The sequence below is a fragment of the Xyrauchen texanus genome, chromosome 7, assembly GCF_025860055.1.
Source record: "Xyrauchen texanus isolate HMW12.3.18 chromosome 7, RBS_HiC_50CHRs, whole genome shotgun sequence".
NCBI lineage: Eukaryota > Metazoa > Chordata > Actinopteri > Cypriniformes > Catostomidae > Xyrauchen > Xyrauchen texanus.
In genome coordinates this window covers 24597868-24617913 of record NC_068282.1, presented here as the reverse complement: position 1 = coordinate 24617913, position 20046 = coordinate 24597868, and the positions used below count along the sequence as shown (strand labels likewise).

Genomic DNA, 20046 nt, shown 5'->3' with positions numbered 1-20046 from the left:
TAGCAAGCAGGCAAATAGACCAAAATAGTAACTGGTTTAGAGATTAGCGTTGTTAGCAGGACAAATTATGAAAGTATGAAATTTCCTGCCAAATCCATCCCGATAGCTCTAAAATATAAATAATTGTTATAGGCTTACCATAGTGAATCAGGGTAAGGCAAAAACATGGTTTGGAAGATGGATTGTTTGTGTACTTAGTCCTTTTTTAATATCAATCTCTACTTTCACTTTCAAATTCTTACACATTTTGAAAGTAAATATGGACATTTCTGGTAAAAAAGGACTTGAATATTGGATATAGGTTATACCACTGGAGACTTATGGATTACTTTATGTGGCCTTTATGTGATTTTTGGAGCTCCAAATGTCTGGTCATCATTCACTTGCATTGTATGGGCCTACAGAGTTGAAAAATTATTCTATAAATCTTTGTTTAGATTCAGGAGAAGAAAGAAAGCCATACTCATCTGGGATGGCATGAGGGTGAGTAAATGATGAGAGAATTTTCATTGTTTGGTGAACTATCCCTTTAACATAGGACATTTTAAAGGGATACATGATGAGTTTAATAATTAAACTACACTGCAATACAGTTTTGGTATTTCTAAAAAAAAGTGCTCTTTGCCTACAAAATACTGGGCTTTTCAAGCAAATCTTTTTTTTTTCAATTTGGAATGCCCAATTCCCAATGCGCTCTAAGTCCCCGTGGTGGCGTAGTGAGGATGAATCTCAGTTGCCTCTGCATCTGAGACCGTCAGTCCTGTCATTTTATCACGTGGCTTGTTGAGTGTGTTACCGTGGAGACTTCACGCTATTCTTCGCGGCATACACGCCATCTCACCACATGCCCCACCAAGAGCGAGAACCACATTATAGCGACCACGAGGAGGTTAGTCTCCCAAGCAACCGAGCCAATTTGGATGCTTAGGAGACTTGGCTGGAATCACTCAGCACACCCTGGATTCAAACTCGTGACTCCAGGTGTGGTAGCTAGCGTCTTTACTCGCTGAGCTGCCCAGACCCGCTAAATCTTAAGTTAGTTTTAAAACATTTACAATGGTCTGGAATATGCCACAGTGTTTATTGAGTCAAATTTACACAATAGATTTTTTAACCTTACACCATTCAATCATAATGCATATTTATACCCTTTTTCTACATTTTATTTTCAATTTGGCTTAATTTTGAAGGGCCCAATTTATATTTGTTATGCTAAATAATGTCATTAGTAGAACATTTGTACTAGCACAGCAGTCCAGCTGGCCTTTCATATGTAGGTGACTCTTTAAGCAAGATATGGATGTAAGGTATGCCCTTGTCTAAATAAACATGCTGTGGCAGACGTGTGGGGAATACAAACACTCGCTGGTCTACTTACCCGATTTTGCCACGTGCACTGAGGTGCCCATTTAAGATGCATGTTTGATTAACACAACACACAGAACCGAGCAATGACAAACCAAGAAGAGAGATGCATGGATAATTGTATCACAGGAATGAGGTAGTGGTGACAGCTATGACAAATGAAAAAGGCAGTCTGAAGTGAGTGTGACCTCTGAAATAACACATTTTGTTGAGGATGGTGTATGTACACCTAGTCCCTAAATTCCACATCTGATATGCTAACAAGCAATAAATTATAGGTGGTTCTGTGTCTGTATTAGTTTTCCAAATCAACTGCAAATTTTAATCCCTGCTCTTCCTGATATTTCCCTATCAGTATTGCACAAATTATTTCCCTTAATTACAGCTAATACAGACACAAAGACTGTTAACATTGCTAAAAGTCACAGTGAAGTTCACAGTCAGCATTTTATCATGCTAGGGTGTGAAAAACTGCCAGAAATGACAGTAGCAGAGCTGCATAACTTTTATTGTTGAGCCCCAGATGGCAATTCAGCAAGAAATCCAATACAAAGACTACAAGCTACAGTACAGTGTCATAGAATGTCATCATAAAAAATGTGTTTAATAATACAAAGGGTCACTACATTAAAGACTGAGCTGACTAGCCCGAGCATAGAGGTGTATGATATGGCAAAAACTATAACAAAATTCTATAAATGTGGCAAACACAGTGCATTAGAGGGATGTTCAGGGATTTTGATCTAAGAGGAGTGTAAGGTATATTGTCTGCCTTTTGCATTTTTGCTTTATACTTGATGAGTTTTATGTGAGTTACTAACCTTCCAATGGTGTTAGGCAGTGAGGTGAGCTGGTTGTCATCAACTTTCAATGTCGTCATCTTTTTCAACTTTCCTGTTAAAGGTGGTTTATCATTGTAAAGATTAGGGTTGCCATGGTGTACGATGTTACCGGTTTTAGTCGGTACAATGGACACAACCGGTGTGAAATTTTATGCCGGGTAAAAGGGGGAAACATTATAAATGGGACTTCCAATATCAACACAATAGCCTAATGAATAGAATATAATTAAATAAAGAATAGTTGCCTAATGAAGAGTTTTCGAACCATGATAAATGAACCTAAATAACGCATTGAAAGCCAGATGTTCTTTACCAACGTATCAAATTACACAGGCAGCGAAGTACGCGCACTGCCAGAAGACATTTAATTGCAGGTAGTGAATATAATGTGCATGGTGGTTAACTGACAGACATCCTGGATTTGAAATGACACAAGAAATGCTGTTAGACACACAGACACGCACTTGAAAAACACACTTAATTATTTTTAAGAACAGATCACAGAAAAGCCGTCTATGCACATGTCTGACGGGTGTTTTCTTCGGAGGCATGCAGTCTCGTTCAAAAAATTTTATTGGATACCTGTAATTGGATATTGGGATTTTTTTTAAAAATTTAATTACATTTATTGTGTAGGCTATTGTTTAGCAAAATCAACCCATAGTACCACTTAGCATCCAACCAATGGTAATACTGGTGTTAGTCGGTTTGAACGTGAACACCGACCAGTGTGAAAATTATGATATCGTGGCAAGTCTAATAAAGATAATAAAGCACCATACTCTGGTTATCTTACATATTCCAATTAATAAATCCTAGATATAACCCAAATATCAGGCAAAACAATCAGACAAACTTTACCTATTGAATCAGGCAACTGTTGTAGCATGTTGGAGGAGAGGAGCAGGTCCTCTAAAGACTCACAGCCAGAGATATCTGCATCTAGACTTTCAATCCTGTTCTTGGCCAAGTCTAGATATCGCAGCTGCCTCAATTTACCAATAGACTACAGTAGACGACAACAGATATGATTAAAACAAATGCTATATTATTCCCTTTATAGAGTGGACCCAATATTTATTTGGACATTTAAGACACTTAAGCCACATTAAAAAAAAAATATCAAACTAATTTGCATCTCCAAACAAATAATCATAGAGCTTTTCTCAGAACTAACTTCACTTTTCTCTGCCATCTTTTGCAATTACTTTCAACAAACTGGTTCAGATGTACATTTTTACTGGATGTACTGTAGTATAAGTGTCCTACCAGAGTAACAACAGGTGTAGTTCTTCATGGTAACTATGGAGAGGTTCCATTGATTTACATTTTGAACCCTATAGCAAACTTCATTTTGTGGAAGGTTTGTGTTGTATTTCTTTAAAATCGATGCCACTTGGTTTGCTATTTTGTTGTTTGATGTGAAGACAAGCCTACATTTTTAAGTGTATATTAAAGGGGTCATGTCATGAGGAATAAAATTGTCCTTGATATTTTGACATAAGAGTTCATTGTACTTATACTACTATAAAACATACTGTACATTTCAGAACTCAAAAGTTAATCCCCAATGCAATAAAAGCAATTATTGAAACCAAGCTGCAAAAACACCTCGTTCTCTTCTTCTGCACCTTTCCCACATCACTAGGGGCCCATTAATTCATGACCGCCTATACAGCATACACATCAATGCCTATACGTCATCGCATACTTGGCCCCGCCCACTAGGGCTCAGTTCGGAAACAGATAGAGAGCAGGTGGGACAGGCCTGGTGTGACCTATTAACTCTTCCTGAACATCAAAGGGGACCCATCTGGACTATTTTGAATTATTTTTATGTATAAACATGCAATAGACAGACATCTTTTAATTGTTGAATGATGTAGATTGCTTGTAGACCAGTCATAATATGATTCAAGCTTCGCAAAGGAACTGTTATTGAAGAATGGGGCAGTTAAAAACACTATTGGACCTGATGAATAATAGTCAGCTTGACACAAATTTATTGATCATGTCTATTCTTTTAAAACTATTACTCACAAATGTATGAACCTTTTACCATGGGTAAACCGTGAGTAAACCATTTCATCCATGAATATTTCATATGTTATGACTGTTTGATTATTAATGGTGCTGCTGTGCTTCCAGTACAGCTTAATATATTCGGATGCGATGTATTGGATGTGCGTTATTTATAAACTCTAAAATTGTGTTTTATAATGTTGTGGAGCTTGTTCATTCTCTTCTATGTTTTTAAATTATGGGTGTATTCGATGTTAGCCAATCATAACATGATGTTAGCCAATCATAACAGTGGGGATTTACATTAAAGTTTAAACAGGCGCTTAGGCCAAAACTGAGCATTTCAGACAGGGGGCCAGACACAGGTGGAAATTTATCATATATTACTAAATTATGTTTTGGTATTTATATATATATAAAATAGTATGGCATGACCCCTTTAAGTGTTTAAGTGTCCAAATACTTTTTCTGACAGTATATACATTTTTATATTTCAGAATCACACAATATATATATATATATATATATATATATATATATATATATATATATATATATATATATTGCTGATCATTGTATATATATGACCTCTATACCATGCTGATATTAAGTAATTTTGTAAATAACTTGCGCAGCAATACATGAAATAAATCTAATAGGCCTATACTTTTGAAATTTGAGAGTGGATGTATCCTGTACTTACCCCTGGTATGATTTGTAATGAATTGTTGTCCAGCCACAGCTCTTTTAAACTATGGATCTGCTCCAGCACGTCTGGCTGTAACATTAAAGATTTTCAAAATCAACAAAGGAGTAAATATAGATCATAATAGAAAACCAATATATAAATGTTAATTTAATCATCATGGTTGCAGTTATATTGGATTTTTTATACACTCAACATTTTTTCTTTCATGAGTCATGCAACAGTTCCCTAGGCAGTAAACTGGTTTGCTCTGTGAATTGACAATGTCTTTCGTATTCAAAATAATCAAACGCCTCCAAAAATTTAAAATCAGTTGGCTGGTGCTGTGGAGTAAATGAAAAGTATTTTGCATTCTCTTTTTTCAATATAATCAGTAATCTTTTTAAGCTGAAATGAATAAATAATAGAGACCTCTGGGGCCTAAATCAAGTTAGCAAATACATGTTGTTATAAATGTATGTATTGAAAAGAATCTATCAAATCCTTGCCTTATTTGCTTGTCTAAGTTCCCCACGATTTAAATAGCAAAATCAAATAAAAAAATATCATAATATTAAAAAGAATATAGTAGAGATTTTTTTTCATTCCAGAAATACACCTTACTTAGTCTCAAAAATATATCATATCTAAAAAATAAGTTAAATCAAGCCCCTCTGCACATCCTTTGGGCAGCTTTAATTCAGAAAAATATAATAAGGCAATGCAACCAATGAGCATTCTTCTAAAAGCAAAGCATTTTAAAAGTAGCTGAATGTAATAAGACCCAAATACTTCAGATGTGTAGCAGAGTTATTTGTCAGTGGTTAATGGCTGCTCTATGCTTCTCCCTCCCTTTGAGCCCCAGCATCTGTGCCTTCATGATCCCCTCAGCAATGACTTCTATTAAGAAACTATTAGCAGCTCAGAGGACCACACCATTAGCCAACATCTGCCAACATCACAGTGAGTTTCACATACCCTGACAAATGCCTCGTGCCATCAATGCCTGTCTCTCAACACCCATTGTGTGAGAATGTGTGCTGTTAGAGAGAAATATCAGCCTAAAAGAATATGACACCAACAGAGCTGTAATAAATGAAACTAATGATTGTTTTCAGGCTGGCAACTGCTAAGCCATGATTACCTAACATGATGCAATGCATCACAAATGCTGCCAAAGTGCTTGAGGAAACTAAAATATTTTTGGATGAAGATTATTGTTTGGTATTGTGCTGTTAAGATTTATATTTTCCTAACGTTCAGGATATTATAGACTCCATGAAATCGCTTCACGTGAACAGTTGTCTGTCTTGTGCTGACGTATTTGCTTTTCAAATAGCCTTTCGTTACATCACAGCTATGAACCTACTTTCAAGTCAGTTGCAGGTGGTATAAGGGGGAGGGACATTCCCTTTCAAGAGAACATTTTATTTTGACATAAATCAATATTTTTGGTCTGTTTTCCCAGAATAGGAAGACTGTAAATTGAAAATGTCCATTATCAGCTAAATGTTAATTCTGTCCACTTTTAGAAATACACTAGCATGTAGATGGCTTTGAAGCTAACATACAGTACATGGACTAAAAGCCTCAAAACTCCAATCCAATTTTGATTTCATGGGGTCTCTACATGTTGACGAAAGGCTTTCAGCAAAAGGAGCAGTTTAAAAATATATTTTTAAGGGGCTGATGTATACCAGTAATCAAAAGTGCTACTCAGGATGTCGCCTGGTTGGGAGGAGATCAAACTAAAAGAGCCGATGAGGCTGCCAAGAGGAAAGGTCAAAAGTTATATGAAAAGCCATACTGAAGAGGGACACGCAGATTGAAAGTCCAGACAGTGGAACCAGAAAGTGTTGATGGGTGTTGTCTAATTACTTGAGGGCTTTGAGCAGTAAAGCATGCTTACTGCAATGCCTAACCATCTATTCCCTTTGGAAGCTTATGTATTTTTTTATCACCCATGGACAAATTGCCCTGGATAATCCACACATGTGTCTGACACTGCTACAAAGTTGAAATACAATTTTGGAAAAAAACAGGAAAGGAGAAAGAGCACGCTGTCAGGGAGAACTCGCCGCTGCCGTCAGCCAGGAGATGAAGGACCCCTCCACCGTCCGACAGGAGATGGAGGAGACTCTGTCATCTGCCAGAAGGCGGAGGAGCCATTGCTATCTGCCAGGGGACGGAGGAGTTGCTGCCGTCCACCAGGAGGAGGAGGAACCGCGATCATCCGCCAGGGGGCGGAGGAGCCATTGCCGTCCGCCAGGGAATGGAAGACCCGCTGACAGCCGCCAGGAGGTGGAGGAGCGGCTAAGGACTGGTGCCCACAGGAACCGAAGAAGTGTGTTGTCTTTTCTCTCTCCCCTCTCTCTCTCTGTCTCTCCCGCTCGCTCTTTCTCACTCCACTCTCCCTCCCCTATCTCTGATTTTCAGGAGGTGGGGAGGACCATCGAGTGGCAGAACGGCCAGAACGGAAGCATCTCCCCTCCAGAGATGGGGGGAATTAGCCAATCCGGATGACGCCCCGGCCAGAATCGGGCAGTGGAGGAGTGTGATGAGGGGGAGAGAGATAAAGGAGGGGCCGGGGATGCCAGAGAGAGCGAGAGAGAGAGAGAGAGAGAGAGAGAGAGAGTAGAGAGAGAGAGAGAGAGAGAGAGAGAGAGAGAGAGAGAGAGACGCATGCAGCCCCTGTGTGTGTGCGTGTCTGTGTGTTTTATGTTATGTTTAAGTTCCTTTGTACCATTAAAATTTACGTTGACTGCTCAGCCGGTTCCAGTCTCCTTGCTCATTGTGTGAACTCATTACACCATGGTAATAAGAAAAGGTTCATACATTTGTGAGTAATAGTTTTAAAGAAAAGACACGATCAATAAATTACTGTCAAGCTGACTATTATTCATAATACTGATGTCTTTCTATGGGTTGCACGATATATCGGAGGGCAATATATTATTGGCCGATTACCAGGAAAATCTAAATATTATTATTGTGCCGATAATAGAATTACTGCCAATATTTTCGCTGATAATTTGTTATGGTTTATTTGCTGCAGCTTATCTACTTCAGGCTTAGCCTCCGGCAGTCTCAAGCAACAGTGTGTGTTCACATACACATTGTGTCTGTGTACATGAGAGCCAGGCTCATGTCACTTTGTGAGGATAATTGTAATATCTGTTACATTGTTTTGGGGCTGGTTTGAATCGGGTTCATCTGCTCTAAGTAATGACATGACATTTCCCATATTCTGTTTATGTTTCGTGATGGAATAAACGAAAATGTAACAAAAACATGTACAGCCACAACATTAAAACCACCTGCCTAATATCGTGTAGGTCCCCCTTGTTCCACCAAAACAGCTCTGACCTATTGAGACATGGACTCCACAAGACCTCTTAAGATGTCTTGTGGGACCTGGCACCAAGACGTTAGCAGCAGATCCTTTAAGTCCTGTAAGTTGCGAGGTGGTTCCTTCATGGATCGGACATGTTGGTCCAGCACATCCCCAATCGGATTGAGATCTGGGGAATTTGGAGGCCAAGTCAACACCTTGAACTCTTTGTTATGTTCCTCAAATCATTCCTGAACAATTTTTGCAGTGTGGCAGGGCGCATTATCCTGCTGAAAGAGGCCACTGCCATCAAGGAATACCGTTGCCATGAGGGTGTGTAAGTGGTCTCCAACAATCTTTGTATGTGGTACATGTCAAAGTAACATCCACATGAATTCCAGGTTTCCCAGCAGAACATTGCCCAGAGCATCACACTGCCTCTACCAGTCTGCCTTCTCCCAATAGTCCATCCTGCTGCCATCTCTTCCCCAGGTAAACGAAGCACCCGGCCGTCCACATGATCTAAAAAAAAAACTTGATTTATCAGACCAGGTCACCTTCTTCCATTGCTCTATGGTCCAGTTCTGATGCTCACGTGCCCATTTTAGTCGTTTTCGGTGGTGGACAGGGGTCATTATGGCACTCTGACCTGCTATGCAGCCCCATATGCAGCAAGCTGCGATGCACTGTGTGTTCTGACTCCTTTCTATCATGGCCAGCATTAATTTTTGTCAGCAATTTGTGCTACAGAGCTCTTCTGTGGGATTGGACCAGACGGGCTAGCCTTCGCTCCCCACGCGCATCAATGGAACTTGGAAACCCATGCCACTGTCACCGGCTCACCAGTTGTCCTTCCATGGACCACTTTTGGTAGGTACTAACCACTTCATACAGGGGACACCCCAAAAGACCTGCCATTTTGGAGATGTTCTGACCTAGTTGTCTAGCCATCACAATTTGGCCCTTGTCAAAGTCGCTCAGATCCTTACGCTTGCCCATTTTCCCTGCTTCCAACACATGAAATTCAAGAACTGACAGATCACCTAAAAACTGCTGCCTAATTAATTATATCCCGCCGCTTGACAGGTGCCATTGTAACGAGATAATAAATGTTATTAGCTTCACCTGTCAGTGGTTTTAATGTTGTGGCTGATCAGTGTACTGTTTGTTACATGGGGGCAATCAATTTTGATTATTCATGAAACGTAAACAGAATGTTTGATATAGCACATCGCTACTTACAGCACAGCTTTACGATTAAAACAATCTCAAACTCAACCTAACCTTCAAGATCATTTCAATAGATCTTGAAATAATTCTCACAGAGTGACTCGAGATGGCTAAAAGCACTTGTTTGTGAGTGAAACGAATGTGCTTGTTATATTTTACAAGTTGAGACTTTTCTAACATTATGACTCTTGATTATTTGATCTGCATAATGTTACCTATTCCCATAACGATTGTTGTGATCACATTTCATTAGTTACAGTGGAACTGTCACAGATGAGTGCTGTAACGCTGATGAGCACAATGTGTGCACATACATAACACACAAACCACCACTGCACATAAAATATTACACCATGTATACAGTGTTTGTATTGTGTTTTTTGTTGTTTAATGTTCTTTACATGCTGTTTATCACTTCATTTTTTGTTTATTGCACTATTACAGATGTTAGAAATTAATTATTCTCTCTCTGTGAGTCAGTCATCAGTATTACTGTAAACACTTCTATAAATGGGCATCACATAATTTATGCAAGTATAATGTCATTTATTTGTCATTCAAATCAGCATACATCTGTAATACAGGCACATTTCTGGTTCATTTCACATCCACCAAACCTTAAATAGCAGCGAGTTCAAATTCCAAAGTTCTAAATGACACATACAGTATTTATTCAAATGAGAATCTTTTAATGAATTAGCTAGCAATTCCAGGTTAAAGGATTCAAATTGTAAACTTTTTTTAAAATATTGGTTACCGTTTCGGTCACAAGGAGCTGTGAATTATCAATATCTGACCAGAAATTCTATAACAGTGCATCCCTACTTTCTATTTAGTTAGGATTGAACAATGAAAAATGAACTGCATGACACACAACAGTAGAGAGATTGTTTATAAGCAACTTGCTTATCCACCTATGAATGTCAATGCTCACTAATGTCTGCTTATCTTTAATGATTCATAAATTCTTTACAATTTTCTTGACATACTTGTAGAAATGATGTTCGTCTTTTTCAGAATTTTTGCTGCTTTTTCTCAAGCTAAAAGTGCTGCTGTGTGAGATGTCATCTTACATTGTAATTAAAAGAGACTATTTTGAAATTGCCCACATAACGCTTTCTGGGTGCTCCTTGATCTTTCTGATACTCAATTTTCAAAAATGGTCAATACAAAACAACACAGTAACCACAGTGTCCTGAAAGTGGCAAGCTTGAGTGACAGTGCTTTCGCCTCGCTTGATATTGCGTAAAGAGAGTGAGTCTAATAAATTATACGGAGGAATGATATCATCTTAAGAAAAGAGCAGAAAGACAGTCCCGGCCAGCGCAGAGATTGAATTGAAGAAACAAACTTGCTCTTAGCAATTTTTTATTTACCGGTACTGGAAATTATTGCACATTTATAAAAATAAGTCGTGACCAACCATGTATGGCTATGATACCCAATTTATGTTGCAACCCATAGTTTAAGAATCGCTGCTCTAAAGGGTAGCTTTTAGCTTAGTTTTGCTTAAGTTTTTTTGTTGAGTAGTTAGTAGATAAGCTAGCTACATTTTTGAGTAGCTTGCCCAAGACTGAATATCAGTATGTTTTTCCAGTCATTTTTATGAATTTTCCTAAGCAGGAAATTAGCATTAATATGTTTCAAAATGGCTTCTTTCCAAAATCATTATTGGAAGAAATCTAATATTAATGCCTAATTTGGAGTTCAAGTGGCACAGTTCATCTACTGTAGATCCAGTAACTTGCCAGCTCATGGAAATGCTCATTGATCAAGACCCAAATAAATTATTGCAACTTTGCCAGCATCAAGCAGTGAGAAGATCTGCTATAGAATGGGTGTGCGTAGTTTGGCTATACATGATAAATTCCCTGCCATTGTATACTCCAGCTTGGGTGAGCCAATTAAATGCAGCTCAGCAGTGAACGTTCTGTCATGGCAAGCACTGCATGTTTAAACCAACTCATGAATAATGGAACAGTGAATGATGCAACCAACGCAGTGCAGCACAGGAGATCTGTAGAGACTCTGGCTAGTGAGGCAATAGCTTCCCCTACTCCTCAATCCCCACTAAAGCCAAAATCCATGCTGGAAAAACTGAATGAGGTAACAGCTGTCCCAGTGACAAAAATGTCTTTCTTACCATTTCAGAGAATTCATTGCTTCCCAAGTCTAACCGTTCCAGCTGTGACAGCCTGTGAATTGACCTGCAATGTGACATAATAGGAAATCAATCCTTTATTATCAGCTGTATCAGAACAAAAAGACAGAAAGACTCAAAACTCTATCATTCATGTCATTACTTTCCTAAAGGCAAAGACATCATGGATAAAGATCAATGAACCTGCACTTGAAATATTATAGACTGGAAGCTATGGATTGTTAAAACCCAAACTTATGGTATACATTTTGAAGATTACAGTTTCAAATAGTATGTCTACTTTGTGAAGACACAGGGGTGAAGTCACACCAGATGTACCAATTTTGCATGTAGTATTTTAAGCTGATGAGCATTTGAGCAGTAGTGGAGTGATGCTGTACAGTCCCTATACAATATGCCAGATTGTGGTTTGCTGCATCCTGCTGTTTTTAAGGTACCTAATTACCACAATTTATTTAGTAAATCGGTTGCATATAAACAAATGAAACTATCAGCAGGTGCAATTCCTTCTTTGTGAATTACTCCCATAGTTTGTCTGATTTGAATATTTGTGAAGATATTTGCACAAACACCTCTCTTCTTTTACGGAACATTACTCCACGCTCTCTGGTTTTGATGGAAGTATGGGCAGTATTATTGCCAGCAGATAAAAATAGTCTTGAACCAGGACATCTGAACAACTCAGCAAGCATAAACCACCGTGTGCAATATATGTCCCTCTCTAGAGAGGTCCAGAGACCTTCTCCACAGTGACAAATGACATTAAAGACTCACTACACTAACTCATTTCTAATTCACATATCGAGGGATGCCATTCCTCTACAGCAGGGGTGTCCAAACTTTTTTTCAATCAGGGGCCAAATGCAGAAAACTTTAAGGTGCAACGGGCTGCATTGCTATAATAATTTAGAAAATGGCTAGAAGCTACTAGATTGCCAATATGCATAATCTTTATATTGTATGCTTAATATTATTAGAATATTAGGTTTTAATCATAATTTGTGCTCTATAGTATGCTTGTGTAAGCCCTATATGTAAATAAAGGATAGGGTATTTCTCTTACAAAGAACTCTTATAATAGTACAGTGATGCATCTTATACAAAATATTATACTCATATATTCACATTTTTATCTTTTTGATAAAGAACATTAAGATCTGTGCAAAGAACATTAAGATCTGTTACTGAGTGTTGGAATCAGACTACATTGTATCACTTTATGAAGTGTTGCTGCAAATAAGTCTTTATTTTTCAAGGAATTACTCTTTATAGCTATACAATTATAACTTCTGTTCTGTTGTTACTTGCATTACAAATACAAATTTAATTTTAACCAAAATGATCGCGCTTCATTTTATTCTGTAGATGTGCATGTGTGAGCTAAGCGCGCACATCAGGCACAGATGTGCAAGTGTTTTAAGCACTCTCTTCTACAGTATTTCCTCACTTATATGTCACTGGGAAGCCTGTGAATAATTTTTCTTGTTTCAACTAAATATCAGAACGAACCAAGTATTAATAATGCTAAAGAGGACTGGAAGTCTGGAAGAGTATGCTCGGTTCGCACGTCTCTGTGCGCGCTCAATCAACTCTCGCACAACAGCACCTCTACTCAGTTGTACGTTGTGAAGTATCAAGACATTATATTTTGCTAGTATGTGCTAACAAAAATTACTACAGTTAAAAAAAACAATAGCATAAAATGTTTTAGAACATTAAAAATTACAAATATTATCTAAAAATTATATTATATTATATATTATATTATACAGGGTAGCATAAAATGTATGTGTACATACTGTATGTATATATATACAGTGAGGAAAATAAGTATTTGAACACCCTGCTATTTTGCAAGTTCTCCCACTTGGAAATCATGGAGGGGTCTGAAATTGTCATCGTAGGTGCATGTCCACTGTGAGAGACATAATCTAAAAAAAAAATCCAGAAATCACAATGTATGATTTTTTAACTATTTATTTGTATGATACAGCTGCAAATAAGTATTTGAACACCTGAGAAAATCAATGTTAATATTTGGTACAGTAGCCTTTGTTTGCAATTACAGAGGTCAAACGTTTCCTGTAGTTTTTCACACTGCAGGAGGGATTTTGGCCCACTCCTCCACACAAATCTTCTCTAGATCAGTCAGGTTTCTGGGCTGTCACTGAGAAACACGGAGTTTGAGCTCCCTCCAAAGATTCTCTATTGGGTTTAGGTCTGGAGACTGGCTAGGCCACGCCAGAACCTTGATATGCTTCTTACAGAGCCACTCCTTGGTTATCCTGGCTGTGTGCTTCGGGTCATTGTCATGTTGGAAGACCCAGCCTCGACCCATCTTCAATGCTCTAACTGAGGGAAGGAGGTTGTTCCCCAAAATCTTGCAATACATGGCCCCGGTCATCCTCTCCTTAATACAGTGCAGTCGCCCTGTCCCATGTGCAGAAAAACACCCCCAAAGCATGATGCTACCACCCCCATGCTTCACAGTAGGGATGGTGTTCTTGGGATGGTACTCATCATTCTTCTTCCTCCAACCACGGTTAGTGGAATTATGACCAAAAAGTTCTATTTTGGTCTCATCTGACCACATGACTTTCTCCCATGACTCCTCTGGATCATCCAAATGGTCATTGGCAAACTTAAGACGGACCTTGACATGTGCTGGTTTAAGCAGGGGAACCTTCCGTGCCATGCATGATTTCAAACCATGACGTCTTAGTGTATTACCAACAGTAACCTTGGAAACGGTGGTCCAGCTCTTTTCAGGTCATTGACCAGCTCCTCCCGTGTAGTTCTGGGCTGATTTCTCACCTTTCTTAGGATCATTGAGACCCCACGAGGTGAGATCTTGCATGGAGCCCCAGTCCGAGGGAGATTGACAGTCATGTTTAGCTTCTTCCATTTTCTAATGATTGCTCCAACAGTGGACCTTTTTTCACCAAGCTGCTTGGCAATTTCCCCGTAGCCCTTTCCAGCCTTGTGGAGGTGTACAATTTTGTCTCTAGTGTCTTTGGACAGCTCTTTGGTCTTGGCCATGTTAGTAGTTGGATTCTTACTGATTGTATGGGGTGGACAGGTGTCTTTATGCAGCTAACGACCTCAAACAGGTGCATCTAATTTAGGATAATAAATGGAGTGGAGGTGGACATTTTAAAGGCAGACTAACAGGTCTTTGAGGGTCAGAATTCTAGCTGATAGACAGGTGTTCAAATACTTATTTGCAGCTGTATCATACAAATAAATAGTTAAAAAATCATACATTGTGATTTCTGGATTTTTTTTTAGATTATGTCTCTCACAGTGGACATGCACCTACGATGACAATTTCAGACCCCTCCATGATTTCTAAGTGGGAGAACTTGCAAAATAGCAGGGTGTTCAAATACTTATTTTCCTCACTGTATATATATATATATATATAAAACAGTTAGTTTCGGTCCTCAAATCTGATTGGACGAGAGACGTTCCATGAGCACTGATGGTCTGACAGGATCAGCACTCGGACACTTCACTGTGTGTATCACTCTGCTTGTGTTCGTGCCATTCTAAACGAAGTCGTATGAGCAGTGCATATCTGTTAGTAGTTACTCTCTTTATTTTTGAAATGACATATGTTAGCCAGCAGGTGGTGGCAAAAGATAATTTTTGTGTGTAATATGAGCCAGTTGGTGAGGTAAAGTGAATCTGTTAGTCATTGTTTACACAGAACAGCACTCCGTGATCGCTCGTATTACCATTACATTACTTAAGCTAGGACATTGTTTTAAATGACTTTAAATGAACAATTTCAGGATTAGACACAAAGGACTGTTTGATTACAGAACTCGAGGCGCTTGCAGAGTTTCCACATTGGATACAAACTGTTTAAAAATTGTTTCTATAGTGATTGACTCTTGCATGGCTACCATGAAATAGGGAGAAATATCCCCGATTGGACGCTATTTTTCCACTGAGAAAGCTGACCTTCAGAACGCTGACAGCATCTCTGCTTGGGAGTGGCAACTGGTGATCGCACTCTCTCTCTCTTTCTCACTCTCTCTCTCTCACACACACACACACACACACACACACACACACACACACACACACACACACAAAGACACATAGACACACACACACCCATCAATCATCCTTGTTTATCCAATAACTTGTTAGAAACAGCACAAGCCATGACACTATTTCTGAAGTGAACTTTTTGAATTATTAATGGAGGTTTGGACGAATCATTTGTTTTGAACCAGCAACGGCAGATTATGATCCGTAGTGTAATAAAGTTACAAATAAAGCATAACAAATGCGTCTTTATGACCTTACTCATTTTTTCCTAATTTTTTTTTTAATGTAATTGTTCATTGAACAATTTCACACTTGCAATCGTGCTATATGGCCCTACATCAGCGCTGCTGTAATTACGTAGTGCTGATGAAGGGCCATATAGCACTCTTGCTCGCGTGATATTACTTAAATATATATGTACATATATTAACAGCAATATTGGCATATTTTCTCAACTACTGTGGTAGATGGATTGAAAAAAGCTCTATTTTACTTTACATAATATAAAGGTCTAGGTAAATAAGCTCTAACATAATTTAATTGGAATGCTTTCTGGGAAAAAAATACATGATCTGAGCTAACTACTAATAAATGAACCAAAGGGTTCCCTAAAACATTTTTCTTAAGGAATGAGCAGAAAGTTACTCACTTTGGCATAGTTTTTAGGTGATTTTCACGAAGCTCAAGGATCCGTAATTTGGACAATCTGAAATACATATTGTAAATCATTAAAAAATCAAACTAAAAATAATAATATATATATATATATATATATATATATATATATATATATATTAGTTAAAAACAAAAATAAATGCAACTAAATAAATATAACTTGCATTTAAACTAAATGAGATGCAACAGCCCTTGATCAATCTCACAGCTACTATAATGAATCCCTTTTCCCTATCCAAATGCAATAACCATTCATTAAACACAAGATGAGGTGCAAGAATTCTTTAGGCAAATCACTGCTAGAAACAGTTGTTGCCTCTGTAACTATTTACTAGTAGGGATACAACATAAGATCTAAAAAAAAAAATATGTAAATGCTATAATGGAAACTGAAAAAAAAAACAAGATGAATCAAGACGGGTACTAGTGAGCCATTTTTGAACAGGAAAAGAGGACAGAGACTAAGCTCTTACCTCCCAAAATTGGCAGGTAGGTATTCAAGGAAGGCGTCATTTAAGAAGAGCTGTGTCAAGTTGAGGAGCTGGGTGAAGCCGTCTGGGAGTCTGAGGAAACAGAGAGGTGATCAGACCATCTTAAAGGCCAGTGCCCTTAAGATTTGATAAGCGTTAAGTACTTCAGGAGCGGTGAGAGCCATCTGTAATCCCTCTACTTCAACTTCTTGTGCCTTTGTTAGCATTCCAGTGAATGGAATCACTTGAGGACTGATTTAATCATAATATGAAAGAAGGGCTCTTGGCAGAGACTGTACACTGGTTCCTTAATATTTGATCCTCTATCACACAGGTTTGTAAACTTTTTTTTTTTTCAGATGAATCTCTGTGACCTAAAATATCATAAACTATTATAGAATGTATATATTTAGTAATTTTTAACTTTCAAAATGTAATGAAATCTTTTCATGTAATCATGTCTGAAAAAAAAAATCTATTTTTGTTATTTGTATTATATTTACGTTTTTTTATATTTTTAATTACTTTATTTACTCAGACATGTTCACAAGTCCCTGAGGTGGAGTCCAAGTAATGGGGGGTCTTTCTTTATCTGCAGCTGGTTAGTTTAATAAACCCTTTATAAGCTAATTACATTTTGAAATATTAAACTGACTACTTAAAGGGATCACCTTGTTTATTTATTCAAACTTGTCTAATAAAGTATATAAGATTAAAAAAACCATGCAACTACAAATAGAAATGCATCCTTAATCTTCCCTTGAGCAGAGTTTCATTATTTCTTAATGCATGACGTGTGCTTACAATATGCAGAATTAATGCACAAATCTGCTTCATAATTCAAAACTACTTTTAATGATGGACTTTTTAAATGAAAAAAAAATTGACTACATTCTCTTTTTATGGTAGGTTCCAACATGCATAGATACTATTCTTAGAGCAATTATTTTCAGCTCTATATACAAGATATTGACCTATAATTTACTTTAAATGCCAATGGTCAAAGGAGGAGGGGAGTTGTGTGTTGTTTTTTCCACCTGTTTATTTTCAGATCGCTGTTCGAATCAATTACTTCAGTCCTCGATTCACCCAAAAAGGGGGGATATGTATTGAACAACAGACAAGACAGCATTTCAGGTGCCCCAGTTTATAGCAGGGCCCCTCTCGAACCGTCACGGTGAAGAAACGTTTAGCTAATTTATGATTGATAATGGTGGCATCAGATAAAGCTGTTCAGACAACTACCAGACAACTCTCACGGGGCAGGAAGGAAGGCCCCTGATCCACCTCCATATTGGAAGGGACCTCTCATTGTTCCACAGGTGGTTTCTTGGCACCACCATATTTTGGACATCCCACTTCTTGACTTACATCCTAAAGTTTAAGCTATGATGACCATAAAAAAATCCTTAAGACCTCCAGAACACAATAATTGACAGAAGTTGACCTATTAACATATCAATAATTGTATGGCTGATAGTTCAACCATATTTCTTACTATATTTGGAGTCGTCCAAGTGGTTTTGGAAAGTGAACAATGCACAAGTTTAACCTTAAAGACACTGTTCTAACTGCACAATACAGACTAAATGAGTTCCACACTGAGAAGGAAGATTGGGCCAAATCATGTGTGCCACCTGATATTTCAACTTGCATCTTTCTATCCTATGCACTTTAATTTCTTCTCTATTAATTTACCTAGCGTATTAGTAGTTGTTGTTAGTCATTCTTGTTTATTTTTTTGTAAATAAATGTAACTTAGTACATCTGTGTCTTCCTTGTGTTGATAATACAGAAGGAGGTTGTAAAGATTAGGGAGAATTTCACTAAACCCTTCAGATTATTCAGATGACCAACTCCTTACAATTTACATATTTCTAATTTACTGAATGGTCCATTCAGATCATAATACTGTTAAAGTAAAATTCCTTAGCTGAGGGCGGGGCCATCTGACACTCATAAACACACACACACACACACACACACACACACACACACACACACACAGTAGTGTTTCCATGTTTTATGGGGACTTTCCATAGACATAATGGTTTTTATACTGTACAAACTTTATATTCTATCCCCTAAACCTAACCCTACCCCTAAACCTAACCCTCACAGAAAACCTTCTGCATTTTTACATTTTCAAAAAACATAATTTAGTATGATTTATAAGCTGTTTTCCTCATGGGGACCGACAAAATGTCCCCACAAGGTCAAACATTTTACTATCCTTATGGGGACATTTGGTCCCCACAAAGTGATAAATACACGCTCACACACACACACACACACACACACACACACACAAACATACACTTAAAGTGACGTGTGATTAAAATGCACTTCATACTTAAATGTGTTGTGTGAGGTCCACTACATAATTGGGTGGTTGTGTGGTTATCACTACAGAGGGGTCCAGATGACAAATAATTGCTTCACAAATGGAAACAAAACATTTGTGGAACAAAGTGCAAAGCGAATAAAAACAGTGCATCCATGCATATAAAATAAACAAGTTCCTATTTTCTGAATTGTAGAATTAAAAGGCAAATGTTGGAAATACATGCATATTCCTGAAAATAATTTTCTACAATAACAAACACACAAGTTCTAAATATTTCTGATTTTAAAAAATGGGGGCGGCGCTACTTACTTGGCTATAGGATTTACACTGGCCTCCACAACTGATAGACATTTACAACATTTTATGTTGTCTGGAAACTCTTGAATCCCTGAAAAAATAAAAGCCAATTATCCTACATTGATACATTTTGTACATAAAATATACAATCATATACAATCAGTAGCAATATACTCAACTCAGCAAAAAAATTTAAATAATTCTTAACACAAATACAGAAAAAAGTAAAGGATATAAATTGCAGAATGTACCATTTTTACTAATATCTAACTCTTTCAGGTTTACAAGGCTGGCGATGGTGGTTGGCAGGTTGGAGAGGTCATTGTCAGGCATACTCAGCTTCTTGAGTGCTTGACAGTTGAAGAGTTGCTGAGAAAAGAGGGAGAGAGTCATATAAAGAGATCAGGTTGGAGGGTGCATCACAGTGAGATCAGTTTGGAGGATATTTAAATTGTAAGTGGAGGCTCTGACTACATCATATGAACAAAACTGAACATCTGGTGTTATTTCAAGGAACCTTGCAGTTAAAAATTCAAATAAACATTATAAAATGGTGCTAGCA

General features: G+C 37.8%; 1 protein-coding gene across 11 annotated transcripts in view; it reads right to left on the bottom strand.

Moving 5' to 3' along the window:
• Positions 1-20046, bottom strand: part of LOC127646418 (leucine-rich repeat-containing protein 7-like) — a 122945-nt gene that overhangs the window by 41248 nt on the left and 61651 nt on the right. For 7 of the 11 annotated variants that reach the window (XM_052130043.1, XM_052130049.1, XM_052130047.1 and 4 more), the window contains exons 3-11: positions 19736-19853; positions 19497-19575; positions 16844-16933; positions 16345-16401; positions 11619-11682; positions 4933-5007; positions 3069-3213; positions 2187-2259; positions 1379-1396 (exon numbers count right to left, since the gene is read on the bottom strand). In XM_052130043.1, coding sequence (XP_051986003.1) covers positions 1379-1396; positions 2187-2259; positions 3069-3213; positions 4933-5007; positions 11619-11682; positions 16345-16401; positions 16844-16933; positions 19497-19575; positions 19736-19853 — 719 coding nt within the window. The remainder of the gene's footprint in view (positions 1-1378; positions 1397-2186; positions 2260-3068; positions 3214-4932; positions 5008-11618; positions 11683-16344; positions 16402-16843; positions 16934-19496; positions 19576-19735; positions 19854-20046) is intronic. The other 4 variants (XM_052130045.1, XM_052130053.1, XM_052130046.1 and 1 more) reach the window with 1 other exon arrangement.